Source organism: Trametes versicolor (genome assembly GCF_000271585.1).
Source record: "Trametes versicolor FP-101664 SS1 unplaced genomic scaffold TRAVEscaffold_1, whole genome shotgun sequence".
NCBI lineage: Eukaryota > Fungi > Basidiomycota > Agaricomycetes > Polyporales > Polyporaceae > Trametes > Trametes versicolor.
This window is the reverse complement of record NW_007360321.1, coordinates 697,170-716,392: the sequence shown is the minus strand read 5'-3', so window position 1 is coordinate 716,392 and position 19,223 is coordinate 697,170. Positions and strand designations below refer to the sequence as shown.

General features: G+C 59.8%; 4 protein-coding genes across 4 annotated transcripts; 1 reads left to right on the top strand and 3 right to left on the bottom strand.

Moving 5' to 3' along the window:
• Positions 1–3,152: 3,152 nt before the first annotated feature.
• On the bottom strand, positions 3,153–3,419 carry TRAVEDRAFT_91644 (uncharacterized protein; the record flags this gene model as incomplete). The annotated part of the gene is made up of 1 exon (XM_008034415.1): positions 3,153–3,419. A coding segment is annotated over one exon (267 nt), but the record flags the coding sequence as incomplete, so codon positions are not given.
• A 2,011-nt stretch (positions 3,420–5,430) lies between these two features.
• TRAVEDRAFT_41344 (uncharacterized protein) lies at positions 5,431–6,737 on the top strand (the record flags this gene model as incomplete). The annotated part of the gene is made up of 3 exons (XM_008033889.1): positions 5,431–5,441; positions 5,557–6,352; positions 6,417–6,737. The coding sequence occupies 3 exons, from the start codon at positions 5,431–5,433 to the stop codon at positions 6,735–6,737; spliced, it is 1,128 nt and encodes a 375-aa protein (XP_008032080.1).
• Positions 6,738–7,148: 411 nt separating this feature from the next.
• Positions 7,149–8,398, bottom strand: TRAVEDRAFT_55012 (uncharacterized protein; the record flags this gene model as incomplete). Its single annotated transcript, XM_008034148.1, has 2 exons — positions 8,391–8,398; positions 7,149–8,326 (listed from the first exon to the last, which is right to left on the bottom strand). A coding segment is annotated over exon 2 (699 nt), but the record flags the coding sequence as incomplete, so codon positions are not given.
• Positions 8,399–12,977: 4,579 nt separating this feature from the next.
• On the bottom strand, positions 12,978–16,939 carry TRAVEDRAFT_61761 (uncharacterized protein). The gene is made up of 3 exons (XM_008034255.1): positions 15,765–16,939; positions 14,342–15,702; positions 12,978–14,077 (listed from the first exon to the last, which is right to left on the bottom strand). Exons 1-3 carry the CDS (start codon positions 16,898–16,900, stop codon positions 14,064–14,066), a joined length of 2,511 nt encoding a protein of 836 aa, XP_008032446.1. The 5' UTR covers positions 16,901–16,939; the 3' UTR covers positions 12,978–14,063.
• Between the last annotated feature and the right edge of the window lie 2,284 nt (positions 16,940–19,223).

Sequence of the window (19,223 nt, the reverse complement as noted above, 5' to 3'; positions counted from 1 at the left end):
TGTACTTACTTGGCATCCTGCCATCCCTCCACATGATTCTGGTACGTTCTACGATGTTCCGGACTATTCTAGACAGCGTCCGGATTACTCGCATTACTCAGCCATGGACTATCTGACCTTATGTCGATTATGCTCCCTTACTCAGCGTTACTCATCGCTCAGTCAGCGTCCTCTGGACGTCACATGCTCTCTTCTTATACGCTTACTCATCGTCCTCCCCAGTAGTATATAAGGAGGACTCTGCAGGCCTCTGCTCTTCAGTCGTTCTCTCACAGACTGAAGAGTAAGTCCCACACTACCTATGCTTCCTTACATGTTTACTTACTAGTACTTGTAGCCTCTCTTTGTGCGGCTTACAGGTACAGTACTATGCAATCATAGTCGTTCTCTCACAGACTGAAGACCTCTCTTTGTGCGGCTTACAGCCTTCCAGGTTCAGAGTTCATCACGAGTTGCTTGTGGCGTTGAGGCCCGAGCGGTTTCGTGAAAATGTCCGCTACGTTTTCCTCCCCGGAGATATGCTTGGTCGAGATGAGTTGCGACTGTGCGGCGTCGCGAATCCAGTGGTACGAAATATTGATGTGCTTTGTACGGTTGGAAACTTCGTCCGGGTTGTTGATCATCTTGATCGCTGTCGTGCTGTCGATGCGGAGAGGAGTCGGTGGGGGACGAGGCGAAGGGAGGAGTCCAAGTTCGCTAAGGAGTTGTCGAAGCCAAATGATCTCGCGCCCGCAATGTGTGCTGGCGTAGTACTCGGCCTCACCCGTGGACAATGCGACAACCGTCTGCTTCTTCGCTGACCACGAAATGCAGCCCTGGCCAATGAAGATAGCGTAGCCAGAAGTCGACTTGGCGGTATCCGGGTCGTTGCCCCAGTCGGCGTCACAGTAGGCGAGAGGTTGAGTAGTGCCATTACCGCCCACAGTCAGGACGTAGTCACGGGTGCCCTTGAGGTACTGGAAGATTCGCTTCACAGCTTGCCAATGAGGCTTGCCAGGATTCGCCATGAACCGCGCGACACTCTGGACAGCCTTCGAGATGTCGGGCCGAGTGTGGACAGCGATGTGCATAAGTGTACCGACCGCGGACATGTATTTGACGTTCCGCATGAAGGCGATGTCCTTGGGTGTCTGCGGTGCTTGGCTTGCTGAGAGACGCTGGCTGTGAAGCATCGGGGACCATACGGGATGTGCATCCTTGAAGCCGAATTCTTCGAGTGCCTTGTCAATCTTGTGCGTGTGCGAGAACGAGATCGTGCGTGCTTTCAGATCGCGAGTGATCTTCACGCCCAGCAAGAGAGATATATCTTGTCCGTCCTTGATCGGGACCTCTCGCCGAATCTCGTCCTTGATTTTGTTGACAGCAGCAAGAGACAGCCCGAGTCCGAAAATGGCGAGGTCATCGACGTGAGATGTCACAATGGCGAGATTGCGGTCGTGGTCATACCGGAAGAAGACGCATGGGTCGGACCGGCAAGTTGTGAAGCCAATCGAGGTCATGATCGACTTGAGCTTGCGGTACCAGAGATAGCCAGACTGCCGAAGTCCGTACAGCGCTTTACGCAGCCGCCAGACCTTGGTCTCTTGGCCGTGCAGCGTGAACCCGGGCGGTTGCTTCACATACGCTTCTTGGTCGTCCGGCATCTCGCTGTTGAGGAACGCGGAATCCACGTCGACAACGTGAATGATGCCATCCCGCTGTGCAGCGATTGCGCAGATGGCTCTGATGGACTCGGCTTTTGCAACCGGTGCGAAGGTCTCCTGGAAATCAACGCCAGGCTGCTGAGTGAAGCCTTGAGCGACCAGCCTGGCCTTGTAGCGAAGGACGTTGCCATTGGTGTCACGCTTGACCAAGAAGACCCAGCGTGTCCCGATAGGCTTGCGTCCTGGAGGTAGACTGGTGAGCTCGAAACTGCCCAAGGATGCGATTGACTCGAGCTCTTGCACCATCGCAGCTTCCCACTCGTTCGCCTCAGGGGATGCCATCGCCTCCTTGTAGGTTTGCGGTTCATCTCCAGATATGGCAAAGGAGTGTTCGAGGAGGGCGCCGATGAGATTTGCGGACTCATCTTCGTCGTTTGACCGCTCCGACTCGGAGAGCTCAGTAAGGTCAGACTCAGACATGTCTGCCTCCGGAACATCTCCCCCTGGGACAGGATGCTCGACGAGTGGCGGCTCCGGTGCTGCGACTGCTTGTGGAGGGTGTGGCTCCTCAGCAGGAGCGTTTGGAGCTGCCTCAACGCCGGCCTTTGCTCGTACACGGCTCGAGTGACGGACGGCGACACCGCCCTTCTTGTTCTTCGAGCCCTTGGGCCGTCCACGAGGGCGTGGGGCTGGTGGAGCGTCTGGTGCAGGCGGAGCAACAATGGGTGCTTGCTGTTCGTCGGGAGCTGCATCAGGAACAGCGGCGGCCTCGTCGGGTGCGGCGTCGAGTGCGGATGTCTCGGAAGTCTGGCCGTGAGATGGTCGACTATCATCGAGATCTGCTTGTGGGTCGAATGACTCGATGAGCGAGTCGTAGTCTTTCTCCCCCTCGGGCAGAGTTCCTGAGAATCCATTCGCATCGTCGTGGAACCGCACGTGAATTGACGTGACAAGCTTCCGTGTGTCTGGGAAATAGACACGGTAAGCCTTCTGGTTGTCCGCATATCCAACGAAGATGCCTTCGCGTGCTCGTGGATCGAGTTTTCGTCGGCTCGGATGGTCGTTGTAGACATAGGCACGGCACCCGAAGCGGTGCAGGAATGAGATGTCCGGGGCGTGGCCATACCGAGTCTGGAAAGGGGTCGATCCGTCAAGTGCAGCAGTCGGGTTGCGATTCTTCGTGTAGACGATGTAGTTGACCGCCTCTCCCCAGAGGTTGAGTGGGAGTCCAGAGTCGATGAGGATGGTGCGGACACGGTCGAATATGCTGCGGTTCTGGCTCTCTGCGACTCCATTTTGTTCAGGAGTCCTAGGAGAGGTGGTCTGGAGCTGGATGCCACGCTCCTTGCAGAAGTCCTTGAACGCATTGCCTACGTATTCGCCGCCGTTGTCAGCACGAAGCTTGGCCAGCTTGAGTCCAGTCTCACGTTCAACTCGGGCGAGCCACTCCTTGAACGCACCAAAAGCGTCCGACTTGTGTCGCAGGAAAGCAACCCAGAGCCAACGGTGGTAATGGTCCGTGATTGTCATCACGTACCGCTTGCCGTCAGGTGTCTGAACTTGTGCTTCACCCCAGAGATCGGTGGATGCGAGGAAGAGTTCGCGCTCGGGTCGACCACTCTGAGAGCGGGGAAATGAGGCACGAGTCATCTTGCCTTGCATGCAGGACGAGCAGGGTGGTGGCTCAGCGTTGAGCTCAGCTTTTGACAGCTTGACTCCACGCACGAGGCCTTTGCGGACAAGTTTCCGGATGGATTGATAGTTGAGGTGTCCGAGACGCCCGTGGAGGTCCTGCAGTCTTCCGTATGGGTTCGTGGAGACGTGGAATGCGGACTCGCTCGGAGTATCCAAGTGATATAGCCGGTCGGCGCCCTTCGTGCCTGTCAGCACAACACTGCCGTTCCCGAGGACGTTGCGCAGAAGAGCACCGCCATCACGATTCTCGAACGTGACACAGCGACCGTTGCCAAAAAGCGTATAGCAATTGGCATTGTCAAGCCGTGATACAGAGATGAGACTGGGTGAGGTGCCCGGCACGTAGCAGGTATCAGTGAGGCGGAGGCGTGTGCAACCATGATCAGGTAGTCGTGCTAGTAGCTGCGCCTCGCCGCGGCCTGCGACGGTTGTCCTGCCATCGCCGAAGCCGCGTATAGTACTAGACGTCGAGTGAACGCCGACGAAGTCTGCCTTGACCGAGTGGATGTGTGAGGACGTGCCCGAGTCGATGATGACTTGGCCGGGCATACTCTTGCGCGAGCGAGAGACAAAGGCAGTCTCAGTGTCACACAGGGAGTACTGGTTAATGGAAGTGTATAGGACGCGCTCGGAACGTACAAAATGCGACTGCTCGTCGTCGGAGCCAGAGTCCGCGCCGGAGTCCTGCGCTACGTTGGACTTGTCCTTGTCCTTCTTCTTCCCTCGGCCGCGCTTCTTCTTTGACCCGCCGCCGCCGTCCTTCGACCTGCACTCCGAGCTCCAATGCCCTTCACGCCTGCAGAAGCGGCACCACTTCGATCCGCGGGAGCGGTGGTCGTTCTCGAGAGTGGTGAATGCCAGCTCAAGTGCCATGGCGGTGTCGGTCGACGAGCCCGGAGGCTTCATGCCGACGACGCGCCGGCGCTCGTTGCGGACGTCTGCGAGTGTCGAGTTGAGGGTCGTGGTGTCGGTGAGGGAGAACTTGGCGGTGAAGGCAAGCCACTGAGTGGGCTCGCCGTCGATGTCGACGAGGGTAGAGAGGAAGATGCCGGCGGCCATTTGGTCAGGGACAGAGAATCCGGAGGACTTGAGGTGCGCGATGGCTTCCAGGTACGCTTGGATGTGCGGCTCGAGGTTGTGTACGGACGAGAGGGGCGCGACGAGTGACCGAAACCAGGTGACAGCGGAAGTCAAGGACGTACGCGAGAACTGAGTCTTCAGCGTAGTCCAGAACTGCATCGCCGTGTCCAAGGTGTTGACAGTCGACTGCAGGTCGGCCGCGAGGTTGCGCATGATGAGCGTGCGCGCGGCGCCGTCCTTGCGCTTCCAGAGCGAGAGTGCGGTGGTGTCCGTAGAGGAGGGGGCAAGCTCTTCGCCACTCACCACTGTCCAGAGGGTCGCGTACTCGAGCGCACCCTGCATTTGCATCGACCATGCCCGATATCCGTCTTCGTTCTCCAGCGGACGCGTCGGGACCAACGAGTTGACGCCGGACGGGAGTTCCCATCCTTTGGTCGACATCGAATTGGTCGTGGCGGCGCGTGCGGCGAGTTCAGCGGTGCGTTCGGGGGTCGTAGCAGGGGGTGGTAAAGGTGTCGAGTCGGGAAGGGACGGTGGTTGTGTCGTGGGCGAGCCGCCGGGGGTGGTCATAGACGTGGGATCGAGACAATCAGACGAGATCGGAACTGAGTCGTAGGTCGTGAATGACAGTCGTTAATAAGGCGTGATAGCGTAGACCGGATCCGTGAGTGTCTTCGCGCGAGACCGACGAACTGCCCGCTACTGGCGAGCAGGGCTCATAACCTAATAGCAGACGCGGGTGAGCGGGAGCTCAGTCGGGCGATAGAACGACTGAATTAGACTCTGTACCTAATAGCAGACGCGGGTGAGCGGGAGCTGTAAGTACAGAGTGAGTGGGCTGTATGAGTATCGTAGCATAGAGCATGAACATACCTCAGTCGGGCGATAGAACGACTGAGGAAAGAGAGACGTAGCACGGCCGTACGTAGGAGGTGGTGCGGAGTTTGAAGTGATAAGTAAGTAATGTAAGTACTCGAATGAAAGTCCGATAGGCACATATACGACAGGTGCTATGCGTACTAAGTAGACTCAACGTCACCGTATTTCAACATACCTCTCCTTTACTCTTTCTATTCTCGCTTTCCGTCGCAACCGCTCGCCTCGTCAACCGAACTATTGACGATGAGAACGGTGATAGCGTCACAGGTGTGAAGCCCGTATACCTGCCTACTGTCGACCCCGATAGCAACTGGCAGCAAGGAGCCACCTGTACGACTTGCCACCTGCTCCCAAAGAAAAACATCGACCTCTTGCAGACCGTCGATGGTACTTGGCACGACTCCACATACACGCCGGGAGATCTAGCCCACACCATCAATACTCCCTTCTCGGGTACGGCGATCTATGTGTTCTTCATCGTCCCCAACACCGTGGCGAATACGATCACCTACGTGAACCTCACCTTCCTGATCGACAACACGTTTTCCAACTCGTACGAGCACATCCCCGACGCCACCTCTACCATCTTGTACAACACGCTCGTTTTCCACGCAACGAACTTGACCAACACCGAGCACAACATCGAAGTGCGAGCAAGTGGGGCCAACTCATCCCTCCTCATGTTCGACTACATGCTCTACACCGTCGACGAAGACGACCCGAGCTCTTCAACACTCGGATCGGCATCCGCAACCACCCTTCCCGCATCGTCGAACTCTCCTAACCCGTCTCCCCCCGGAGTAGAGCGGGACTCCCGATCGTCTCCGCCTATCGGTGCCATCGCGGGGGGTGTGGTGGGCGGCGTAGTTGTCCTGTCCGCACTGCTAGTCCTACTGTGCTGTCTCCGCAAACAGCGCTATCGCGGATTCGTACCTCCCCGATTCACAAACTGGTCAAAGAAGCCTCCGGTTTCTCTCCCTACTACGACACCCATGGCCGACGCCTACAATTCGCCCGCGACCGCCCTTGCACGGCCCGTAACACATCCTCATGCGGTGAGTGCTCGGACTGTGCACGTTGATGGTTGTGTACGCATGCTCATGCCATGTCCTCGCGCAGCCCTCACTACCCGTAGACAATATCGGCCGCGCGGGATGGTCCACGACCGCGTCGTACTCCGACACTCCCCCTCTCCAACCTCCACACGGCCTCGGCACCCCGTCCAGTAAGGAGTTCCATTCGGTTGAGTCCGAGTCCATGGGCGTCCGTCGCCGGGATTCTCTCTCGAGCCCGAGCGCGTACACTGGATCCTCGCGAACGACAGACCCCGCATTGCGAGCCCAGGTGACGCTACTCCAGGAGGAGCTAGGACGTTTACGCGCAGATCAGCGGGAGATGCATGCGTTGCTCATAGAACCTCCGCCGGTCTACCCCGACTAGGTTTGTGGACCTTTGGCGGGCATTGTGGACCCCTGCCGCTGCTCGGGGAGATATTGTCGAGGGCAATGCATCATTCGGTGAGTATGCTTTCGTTCCGAACACAGCAGAGGATTCACTGAGTTGATTATTGACTCGGCACAGACTGGATTCATGTTTACTCTGTCTATGATAGTGTGTACTAGGGGATATATCCGACATTATCGGGGAGGATTGTGTTAGCTGGGTCACTTGTTAATAAACTTTTCAAAATGTTGCATCACTTATAGACTGGGAGGGGATCATGGCAGGCAACACACAAGTAAGTGTACGAACGGCCCGCAATCAAAAGCACGAACGGCACATGTCATGTGAGAGCTAGCGCATCGCAAGGTACGTAGTACAAGTGCATCCTAGACAATCCACAGACAGCACAAGGTTCCGGAAAGCTCAGTTGGCCATAACACGCTACGCGGAAGCAGACGAGATTCAACGGCCGTCCGTCCGGCATTGCGTCCTCCCACAGCCAGTCGACGACCCGCCTCGCGGTCTCCTGCGTGAGAAGCTGGCTAGTAAAGCCCGCAAATCCTCTTATAGCGGCGGATGGGGGTATTGCCACGTCGGCCGGCGGAGAGCTGCACATACATTGTGAGGGCGGGAGGTGGTGCATGTTCGGGGTTACCTCGTCCTCGCGGACGAACCGGGGTGCTTGGCCTGAATCTGAGAGCCCGTCTCCACTGGCGCTGGCCCCATCGGCGGGAGAGTACTGGTGGACCAGGGTGACTGAGATGCACGTCGCGGCGGGGACGTATTTTCTGGCCGCCTCCATAAGGGCATCCACGCGTTTGCGCGACACACCCCGGGCGTCCACCGCTGAGACATCCACATGGAATTTCGCGGGACTCTCCATGATGAGCTCTATGCCCTCGGAGAAGCGCTCTATCGCAGCTGGGAACGCGAACTCTGCAGAGACGGCCTGGAGGTGGGTCCGGTACGGCTTCAGTTGGTTCAGCTGCCAGCCCTCGCCAAGCATTCTGATGAGCCATTTCCGCCGCGCGGGATTGCTCGCTGATAAGATGTTGTTGAGCAGGACCTCCTTGGGGTATTTATACCCGAACAAAGCGATCTCCATCATGGGCGTTGTACCGACCGCGACAGCGTTCCGCAACTTCTCGGTGGGCTCGGGGAGCCCAAAGACACGACAAGTCTTCAATGAGAAGGGCGGCAGGAGATATATCCATTCGTACAGATGTTCCTTGGGGGTTGGAGCGCGGTGGACAACAGTTAGATGGCGCACGTAGCGGCGGAGGCGTGGGTTATTCAGAAGGGTACGGGCAAGCGATCGCGAGAATGGTGAGGAGGTATGGAGGGAGACCTCCCTGTAGGATGCATGCGCGGCGTTCCGGTGCCAGTCTGCACAAACGAGTCCCGCCTGGGCCGCGTCTGCAGGGTCGAGGTAGGAGAATACCTCGTACAGGATATCGTCGGGTAGCCATGATTTGTTCTCAGCCGGTCTCTGATTGACCCGCGCGAGAGCGAATCCTACGGCGTACAGAGATGCGAGGCCGAATATGACCGTTAGAGGCCTGACGGAGTCGGGTGCGGTCTCGGTGCTATGGACGATCCGTCAGCCTGTTGGGATCCATTCATTCTGAATACAAGAATTGAGTTTCTTACATAGTTACATCCCGCGTCGAGGAGAGCCTCAGTACAGGTACAAACCGCCACAGGCCCATCATAGCCACAACCCAGGATAGTTGGATAGTTTATTGATCAGAACGATCATGTGTGTGTTGCAGTTAGAGACGGGGCAGATTTTGTATGATTACGTATACGTAGCCAGTGGATGTGGGTACAGGGAGCTAGGCTTCGCGCTGGACGTCGAGAGGTGCTGGTGGTGGTGGTCCAATTTACGATATCGATTTCCGAAAAGGCGCTTGTAGGGTACGTAGGCGCTCGTTAAAGGCTTGCCACAGCGCGCTCACCTTCCTTCTTACCCTCTTCTTCCCTACCGAATGCTGGGTTAGCTACGACGCTTCAGCTATGAAACTTCGTGTCTGCCTATGTACCCGTCTGCAACAGATATGCTCACCCACAGATTTCGCCGTTCTTTGGCCGCTTCGACAAGCATCACGGTCAATATGAGGCTTCGGAAGGCAGTAACGCTTCAACTCTGCCCCAGACTTTGTTATGAGCTTCCCGTTCCAGAAACCTTCGACCTGGGCATCGTGCATTTGAGATTCCAGCCGTCGATAGATCTCCCAAACTTGGTACTTAGTTTTCTTCTCAATCCTTGTCACGCCTACCGCAGCGGAGCAGTATTAACGCCTCCTTTTGTCAGGCTCACGCCTTATGCATATGCCGTGCTGGCAAGCCGTGACAACCATGAAAACGCCAGGTTTGGACCGACGTCTGATCACTGAGGTAGCTCCGGGGATCTTCGAGGGACCATCCGTCGGAGGCTACACGCCCATTGATTGCTCGCAGAACTTCCCCCGCGAGTGCCGCACATGCACAGCTCAAAGCAGGTCCCACCAGTTTTCCTTGTGCCGACCACCATCATCTTGCTTCGAAGAAATTCTGGGCATCAAGCTCCATAAAAATGCAGGCCTCGGAGCCTCCCGCGGCTCGGCTCCAAAATTCACCGTCGAACACAGCGCCAGTCAATACATGGCTCCGACTGCAAAACATTTCATGGCGTCGTTCACATTCACTCAAGATTTACGATCAATCGGGCAGTACGATCGCGAGAGTCTCCCTGTCAGACGGTCGAGGACCTCGCGGTGGGCGCCTGCGCTGCTGGTCAGCTGGACAGGTCCTGCCCGGTGATGTCTCCTCGCGCGAAAGTGCGAGAGAAAACAAAGGTGCGCCTTTCCAAATAGGTTGGAGAATAGACCGTGCCTGTGCCGCTAAAACTGATGGGCCACCGACAGAACGAGGGGACCTCGAGTGAAAGCCACGACCCGTGGGTGGCTACGCGCGGGGAGCGCAATGGGTCAACCTGGTGCTCGCCGAGTCTGCGTGGGCTCTCTGCGTCCGCGTCTGGCTCGCTCCGTCGTGGTCTGCGCCTTTCAACAGCGGATATAGACGGAATTTGGAGTCCGACTCGCGCGAATGAATGGCGGAAGATGCCAGTGGCTGGACTGGACTAGGTCGGATGGACTCATCTTTGGGGAGATCCGTATTGTGCATGATCTTCACAGGTGGTGCAGCAATAGACTGCGGCCCTCTTGTCACGCACGGCTTGCTGAGGTGGATTCGAGTGCAAGTGGACGGTACACACACTCCGATCGATCGAGTCCGCGATGTGGTCCTGCTCACTCCTCCTATGCTCGCTATGGGATAGTCTGCCCCGCTATGTCCACCAAAACGTACCCGGTGCCCCTCTGCATACGGCACTATCGTTTTCAGTTATCAAGGGTGGAAACCTTGTGCCGTCGACCAGAACGGAAGTTCAACTGCAGCCACAGGACTTCGTGGGTATGGTCTATTCGTGAATGGCATCCTGCTACTGTATACTGATTATCCTTTGCACTGCTCCAGGATTACTTCCACCTATATAGAAATCGCCCGCCTCACGAAACATCTCGAAGCCGGCACAGTCCACTCATCACCACTCTGCACCGCGCTATCATCACCCCCAAGCATCGAACAAAAGCGAAGCCACTACCAAGGTACGGCACCGCTCCGCTCTGGCAGGTCGAAGTTAGCTGTAGTACCAACGAGGCTCTCGGCACGTCGACGGACAAGGCAACGCCATCGCCGCAGCGACGCGCGAAGCTCGCCTCTCCTTCGCGCTCCCATCTGCCAGCCGCCGCCCTTCTCGCATTCAGATAAGCCGCCTCGTGCCCGCTGTGCCAGCACCCCCACGCTGTCGCTCACACGCCGGCACGTTCGAGAGGGCTTCGCGCCTGCGACCCTTTCTCCCCAGTTCGGGACCTCTCCCACCGCGATGCCGTGCGGGCGGCGGCGTCCATGCCTATCACTCTCGGTGTCTTGCTTGCCTCGCCTGCCGCCGTGGGTGCTCGTGTATCGCCCGCAATGCCGGGTTCGCCTATGTTTCCCCGCCAGCGACCAGCCCCGTCCCCGTGCCTGGCAGCGCGGCGCGGCTTGCTACTACTACGGCCGATGCAATAAAGCAGTTGCCGCGAAGCGGCCTTACCCGCGCGCGCGAACGTTCCAACTCCCACCCGCACCGCGCGACGCTTTGTGCCACCGAACGCGCCCGTATGCTGCGTTGGGCACTTCGGGGACTTGGCTCTTGTCGCCATGAATAACCGTATCTTCGTGCTGCGTTCGAATGTATCGCCGTTCTGACCGAGCGGAGACAGTTTGGCGGCGACGCGCCGGCATGCATACAAACGACCCTACAAGCTTCCTCTATCATCTTCGTCCAGCTGCGCATGGTGAACTTAGTACATTCTCCGACACTCTGCGCTGATAGAACGGACACTGCCAGCACGATGCAGCTATACAATGCAATGCATGCATTCCAAGCTCATGCGCGCACGTCCTTCACGGCCACCACACCGTAGCCCAGGTGCATGGTTTGAATTCTAAGTCAGCGTATGCCGTCCAGTGTCCACAATCCCCCCACGCCCGTCGGCCGACATCTGACAGCGAACGCGATCGAAGCCGGCGGCGTCGCAACGATTGCAGGACTGTATTGCAGCCTCGTCCCGGCTCTGCCCAGTGCACTCGGGCTCGAACGTGCATTTCCCCGGGCGCGTCTCCCGCCGCTCACGGGTCCTGTCCGCGCAGGCCCCCGGGCGCGTCGCATCACGTCGTGCTCACTTGACCTCTGGGGAGTGCCCAGGGCTGGTCGGCTAGCTGCTGCTGCTCATTATCGACGTCATACATTACCGGTGCTTGTTCGCGCAGCGCTGCTGGTGAAGTCTTTGCATCGGCATGCGCGCGGCGGACGCTCGAGAGCGACCGCGGCCGTGTATGGTGCCTTCAAACCTGTACATCCCCTGTCTGATTAGGAACGATTCCGATATGTACACTTTGCGGGGCGGCCTCCGAGTCCGACTCCCGCGACGGCCGTTGTGGACAACTAGCAGCAATGGCGCATCAACACGAGGAGTGGCGAGACCTATAACGAGCACGATAGCGTCTTGTCCACATTGTTCAACGGGTTACGAGAGCAAGGCCACAGATACGACCTGCTCCGAGAGGCTCGACGGGTAAGCATAGTGACTGACCTGCGCACCCACATGTTTGTCAATGTCCGGCCTCGGGTGTCCTGGCCCTCGACGCTTTATCACAGTCAACGACGACCTGCCCCGACGGCCGCGGCTGCGGCCCCGAACTACTGCCACCGCCGTCCGGTAGGATACCGTAATTGTGCAGCGGCTGGCCGGGAGCGCAACCGCGCCCATCCTCCGTGAGTCGCGGAAGCGTCGCGGTCCCCGAGTTCCGGAGTCCGAGAGCACCAAGGCCGCCTTTGACCGCAGGGCTCAGCGTTCATCCCTACATTAAAGAGCTGGAGGACGAATTGTGAGTTACAATTTGTGACTGCCGAGCACGCACGTATACACAAGAACGCGTACGCACCTCGAACTCCGAGAAGTGGTTAGGGGCTCCGCGGTGGCGCGACTGGTGCGGTTTGTATGCACGCCAAGTTCTAGCTGAAATGCGCCTCCGTCTCCTCCCTACAACTCAGCCACCTCCAAAATCCAGAAACGCGGCGCGCGCAGATCTGGATTCTGGGGTAAACGCGTGCCCGCCGACTAGCGTTCGGGTGTGCTGCGCGGGCAGAGCCACCACCCCCGCCGCGCTCCTGGCACCACTACCTTACCTGATCGAGATTCGCCTCCGTAGATTCAGCTCCGGGCGCGCTAGAGCCAGGGGCACCACCGTTGCGCCAGCGAGTAGGCTCTGCGCGTGTTCGTGGCGCAGCGGCCGTAGCGCAGAACGTGCGCCGTGGAAGAGCGAAGAAACAAGGCGCAGTCGGACGCGGCGGGGGCCCGAGTGTGCTCGCCCGGCGGTTGTGCACTGGCGATTTGGAATTCGAATAGAGGTGTGTATGGACTGTTGGGGCCCTGTCCGGCTTCGAGGAGTGTATGCTTCGGCGTGTGGGGGCCCGCGTGCTTGGCAGGCCTCCGCGAGCTGTCGATCGCACGGAATTGCGGTGGATCAGCCCAACCATGCGCAACTTAGGAACACCTGCAAAGTCTAACGCAAGCAAGTTTGCAACTGCAATCAAGCAGATCACGCTGAAGATGAGGCGAGAGAAAACCGCGGATGATATTGGAGACTGGAGTGAGTACGACGAGAAGGAGGAGCGTATTGCATGTGTAGCAGGCTAGAGTACAGAGTGGATGGATGCGTGATCGGGGCGTGAGCGGTCGATGCGTGAAGTAAACCAAGCGATATTCGACAGGTGTGTGTGTGTGGAAACAAGAGACTTGAATGTAAAGAGCGGAAGTGGGGCGCGCGCGGCATTGTCCCTCGCGGGACCCCGGGATGACTATCGTATTCGTACACCGCGGCAAGCGAGAACCAGCAGACGGTGAGAGTGATCAAGTGGTAGGAGGGATGGAAATGGGTAGTGGGAGCGGGCCGTTTTGCGAAAATGGCGCGATGCGATAGGGGGATTGCGGGTGGAAGGGCGAAGGCGATGACTTGTGTGAGAAGTGATGCAGATGGTGGAGGGGGGCGAGATTGCGAGGGAGACGGGAGCGGGGGGCGAGCGAGCGATAACGAGACGACGGACAATTCTATGGCTGTGGTAAGCAACACCGGGAGACGAGACGCGGCCACGCCGTGGTCCGTGTATATGTGCGTGCGACGCGCTCGTGCCTGGGAGAACATGTGCAGATGGGGAGGGGAGGGGAGAAATGGATAAGCAATGAGACGTGGCGCAGGCCACCGTCCATAGGGTGAATGTACAAGGGGTAGGGGTTGGACCAGGCGCGAGCGCATCGCTCGCGGGCATCGACCGGTCGCATTTTCGGGTTGAGGGGTGGGGGGTTTTGCGGGCAAGAAAGCGTTATGGTTAGGCGTACAACAATCAAGGGGCAGATAGGAATAGATAGTGCCGCGCCGAACGGCTCTAGGAGCCGTGCATGCTGCGTCGCGCGTTATCCGCGCAGGCGTGTCGTGTGCGTACAGCGGCGGCGGCCAATATTCAGATCCGGGGCGGGGTGGGGGGATTGGGGGAGGGTAGGCGGAGACGAGAGGAGGGGATGTTGCATACAAGAAGACGAGTCCGAGCAGGAAATAAGTTAAGCAAGTCGAGGTTGAGCTCGTCGGGCTTCACATGACGCGCGACGTGGGTATCGAGGAGCTCCGCGTTGGGCGAAACGCCAGCGTTGCGGCGTTATGGCCCGGCGCGGTAGTGCGGAATTACTGCATTCGTGCTGTAAGAGACGGGCGTCAGCACTCGGACCATGGCAGATAAGTGGCAATGGCGGCGGGAGGGAGCGACGAAGACGTAAAGAAAGGCGACGCGGGGCAGCTGCACGGCGCCCTCTTTGACTTTTGTGTGAACGGGAGAAGAGGTCGGCTCGGATCCTCTCCTCGACGTCATGCAGCTGCCCGCTTTTTACCCCGCGTCGCCCTCTCGTCTACCCCGCTCGACTCCCCACCCCATCATCCACTTCGACAAAGAATGAGCTACTCACCTCCAACCATGCCCGCGTCAGGCAACCCAAAGCTAAACCCCGGGAAACCGTATCCCGACCCCGCCCCAAACCCCACCTTCGGCGTCGTGTTTCCACTCCCCGCCGCCATCGCGTCGAGCGCCGCCGCCGCCGCCGCCGACGCAATACGCGGGCTCGGGCTGCCCGAAGGAGAGGCATGTCCGCCGCTGGCCGGGGCCGGCGGCGCACTCTGCGCGAAGCACCATTGCCGCAAGAGCGCGGCGTAGCTCGGGTCGCTCGTGTCCACCCGCGCGTTGGCGTTGGCCGACGTACCGGGCGAAGCGTTCAATCCGAGCTCGCGCACCGCCGTGCTCAATGCTGCAGCGGCCTTGCGCTCCTCCTCGTTCACCACTGGCGCGGGAGATTCTGAGCGGACGATGGGTCCCTCGAGCCCGAGAGCAGAAAGCTTGCGGGGCTCGGGGCTGCCTCGTCTGGGGCTCGCGTTGCCGCTGCCCGCAGGACTGCTGTCCTTCGACTGTGGCGGGCTCATGAGCTGCTGGAAGGGGTAGCCGTACGAGGTAGGCCTGTACGACCGTGCCTGTGCGGCAAGTGCGGCAGGCGACGGGCCCGGTATCGACGCAAGCGTGGATGCAGCGGGGGGAGTCGATGATGAAGCACTGGGCGAGGAGGGACCTGCCCACGACGACGGCGCAGGGCCGTGGAAGTCGGGTAAGCTCGCAGGCTGAACTGGAATGGAAGTAGTGGCGGGGTGCTCGTCGCTCTTGGGCTTATCTTCCGCGGGTGGACTCGGCTTAGGCTCGTCCGCGCTCATTCCCGCCTCGGTGGGCAGGCTCGCACTCCGCATACGTACGGTGCCCGGAGGGGTGATCGGCGGGGTGACCATGGCGGACGAGGTGGAAGGTGCGACATAGTTGCTCAAAGACAGCTTCTTCGAGAGATACGCTGCGGTGGGTGAGCCGAGCCCGTGCTCACTCATCTTCTGGCGGTCGCCCTGCTCGCGCTCCTTCCACTGACCCTGCACCTCGTTGAACGAGGGCGACATGGCCGGGAAGGGAGACGATAAGCTGCGGGTGAGCTGAGGCGCCAAGGGCATGGCCATCTGCCGTGAAGGAACAAACGGTAGAGGGACCGAGCCCGTTGTCGGGGTCGTCTTCAACGTACTCGGGGCGCTGAAGGTGCGTTGTTGCGAGTGAACCATGCCGAGCGACGACAGCGAAGGCGACGGAAGCGGCGACGCAGATGCGCGCCGGAATCCGACCCGGTAGTTCCTATCGTCGTTGTTGTCCCACCACTCGCCGCCGCAGCCGGGGTTGTACCGCACGACGAGGTACAGCGTCCGGTCGGCGAGCTTCGCCTCGTAGTCCTCTAACCGGATGGTGAAGCTGTTCGGGGACAATCAGATTTGAATATCCGTCCGGTATAGCGAGCGACGATCCGCACGTACCTGAAGCGATCCCAGCTCGGGCCGGCTGCCTCCTTCTCGTCGTCGGAGTTGCCGCTCGCGATGTTCGCCGCGACGTCGCCCATCGTGCGTGCGCGCGGGAACGGCGGGGGGAGCCCGGGGAGGCTCACGACGTGCTTGCAGAGCACCTCGCTGGTGGTCTGCCAGTCGTCGAGCGTGAAGCGCACCGCCACCACCTTCTCGAAGGAAATATTCCGGACGAGGACCGTGCCTCTGAGCGTCGGCGGGCGCGTGCGGGGGAGCGCGAGGGTCTCGAGGAGCACGTTCGCGTACGGGGACGGGTTCGTCTTCGGGATCGGATGCGACCGGTCGGGGCTCGGGTCGATCTCATGCATTATCGCAGCGGGAGCGACCGTGAGAGGAGAGGACGGGAGGAGTGGGAAGGGGAAGGAGCTCTCTGCCTCGGTCTCAGTCTCGGTCTCCTCACCTGGGGGCTTGGAGAGCGACGCGGGCTTGCCCGTCCGGTTGTACACGCGCACGGTCTCGAGTCCCGAGTCCTTCTCGGCGAAGTGCACATTCTTGTTGGTGTTCGGCGTCGCAGGCGCGGACTGGGTCCGAATGTGTTTCACCGGAAGATCAAGAATGTTCGGGGTCGAAGCGGAAGACTTGAGAGAAGACTTTAACGGCTTGCCGTTGGAAAGGATGATTGGTGTCGACGGTGTGCGGGGGAGGGATGGGGAGGATGGCTTGGAGGAGAAGCGGAAAGAGTTGTTGAAAAATGGAGAGGCACCGCTGGAAGGGGAAATGGGAGAAGAGGTTGGGAAAGGAACAGAAGTCGGCGGCTCGAGCGGGGGGATGTCTATACGAGAGGGCGGGTCTATTGAAGGCGAGAACTTGCCGGCGTTCATAGACAGGCGGAGGGAGTTGATGGGGGAGTAGGGGCTCGTATAGGTGGGATATGTGGGTCTCGGCTCGTCGTCGTTGGCGTTATCGTCGTCATTGTCGTTGTTGAGGTGGAAGACGGCCTTCTTGTTGAGGCGGGGGAGCTGGCCGAGGGGGGCGAACGCGCCGGGACCACGCTCGTCGGAGAAGTTGGAGGCGGAGCGGGTGCGACGGTGGGAGGAGGGGCGGGTCGCGGTCGCGGTCGAACCAGCGTCGGAGGGGCCGGCGTAGGGCATCGCTGAGGAGGAGGGGGCGGGTGGTTGGATAAGATGAAGAGATTGGAGGAGGGGGTGTTATATCAAGAGCGCATTCCACGCCCGGAGAGGGGGAGTGAGGGGCGCGAGGGCCGGACGCGGTCCAAGTTAAGAGGGCGCGGTCGCCAGAGTCTAGTCCTCCGCGCTTTGTTTCTTCTCCTAGCCAGATTCGGACGTGATGTCATCCATCTCCTCCTCCCGCCCACACACAACGCTCTCCTCTCCGCACGCGTTCCATATCCATATCCTATCCGCTCTCCGTCGCCCACACCGCCGCGCCCATCCCGCGCCCGCCCCGAATGCAGCCTCCCCCGCCCGCGCCCGCGCCCACGCCGCCAGCGTGCCCCTCACCGCATTCGCCCGCCCAACTGAATACACCTCCCGTTCTGGTCGCTCCCACTCCACTCACGTTCCAGGTCCGACCTCCTATCGCCTCCAGCGCACAGCCAGATAACCGGCAATCTCGCCATCCCCTCCGTCACTTCCCACTGCTCCCAGCCCATTTCTTCCACCTCTTCCTTTCCCACTCGCGCCCACCGCTCCCTCCGCTCTCGCCGCACCCCTCCAACAATCCTCCGATTCTTCGACACATCAACCAGCCCTGATCCCCTTCTTGGCTTTCCCATCTACCGACCGCTTCTTCTGTGCTCTCTTCGCCCCGGTTCCCCGCGCCCTGCCTGCCCAACTGAGCCACCGAATCTAATTCATCTCGCTCCACCCGTCCATCCCCCCGGCACCCTCGCAGTCTCCTCCCAGCCCGTCTCTTCCAATGGCGTGCTGCGTCGCGGCCGTCCGCGACATCTCTGAGCCCTCCCATCGAACGCTCTTCACCATCTCCGCATGGTCTTTCCCCGCCCAAGCCTGCCCCGCCCCCCACCCTCGGACGCACCTCTCTCCCGCCCCGCCCCCGCGCCAAAAACGCCAGGCAGCCGGGACAGATGCGCCAGGCGCGCGCTGGCGCCCACGTTGGCGGTCTGACACACGGTTCCGCATCGGCCGCCCAGATCTTCGCTCCAATTCTGATCGAGGCTCGGCGCCAACACCCAGATTGACTGAATGCCGATTCGCGATCAATTGAACGGCGTCTGTTTGTTTGTTTGCTGACCGGTCACACTGTGACCTGCCGACCCTGATTTAGCGTCACTGTGCCGCGTATTTTTGTGGCTCGGCACGTCGCGTTACGTACGCGTCTGATCTCAGACGCAACTCCGACCCGCCCGGGTTCGCACGGCGTCTGCGCGTCGCGTCGCGCTCGTGGTTCGAGTTTGCGCGCAATCGCTTGCAATTGCCGTACGATGTGGCCTGTACTGGTTTATCTGGTCCACCATACGTACCTTCGAATGTCTTTCTGGCTTGACTTCGCTGCATGTACATAACCTCTGGACACAACGCTATCTCGAACTTTCGCCTTGGGTGCCAGCTCATGGATACGACCGTTCGAATCGAACTGCAATGTGGCTTCTGCACGGAGTTCTCGCGTTCTCGTCGCATTGCTTCCACGGCATGATGTGCGCCGCCGCTACCTACGCGTATGAATGTGTTCCTGGGGTCTCGCCGCTCTCTCCCTGTGCTCCCGTCGCCCTCGCACCACTTCTCTGCCATGGTCGCTGGCTCTGGGCGCCCTCTGGCCTCCATCGCACATCTGTCGCCCAGCCGCGCGTATCATTGGCATCCAAGTACCCTCCGACGTTGGCAGGTCCAGTGCCTGTCCTCCATATTTGCCGCGCCTGTTGAGATTTCGCTCGTCCGGCAGGATCACTCGCACACAGTCGCCGGCTTGCGAAAAGGCACGCATCAGACTCCTCGCGCACGCTGGACGCTGGGTTGACGTGCGCAGTCACACACCATCTCTGCGGACGTCTACCACAGCTGATCCGCATCCCCATTCCACCGTATTCACCTCGCCAATGCATAGGCGCCACCCATATCCACACCGCGCCGTCGAAACCCCTGATCGACCGCCCACGCCTCTCTATCCACTGGGTGAATTGAGGAAGCCGGGCAGACACTTGCAGCCAAGATGACACCGACCCTTGTCTGCGGCTGCCAATGTCAGCTCAATTCCATACCGACCGATCCCCCCTTGAGCGCCCTCCGCCCGCGTCCCCTGTCTGTGCGCGCACGCCGTCTGATCATCGCCCCATCGCGGCCTATCGCGTACAGGAGCAGCCCCCCGAAGCCGAAGCCCCTCGGCCGCCGCGCTTCTGAGCTTCGACGCGCCACCGCGTTGCGCACGGTGCATGCGGGTGTGGTTATTCGAATGCCTCTTTACGTTTCGCGGCGGCGGGAGATGGGCGGCTAGGGT

Coding starts and splice junctions, on each gene's coding strand:
- TRAVEDRAFT_61761 (XM_008034255.1), bottom strand. CDS start 16,900: ATGCCCTACGCCGGCCCCTCCGACGCTGGTTCGACCGCGACCGCGACC. Junction 15,703..15,764: donor CCGAGCTGGGATCGCTTCAG/GTACGTGCGGAT, acceptor GTCCCCGAACAG/CTTCACCATCCGGTTAGAGG.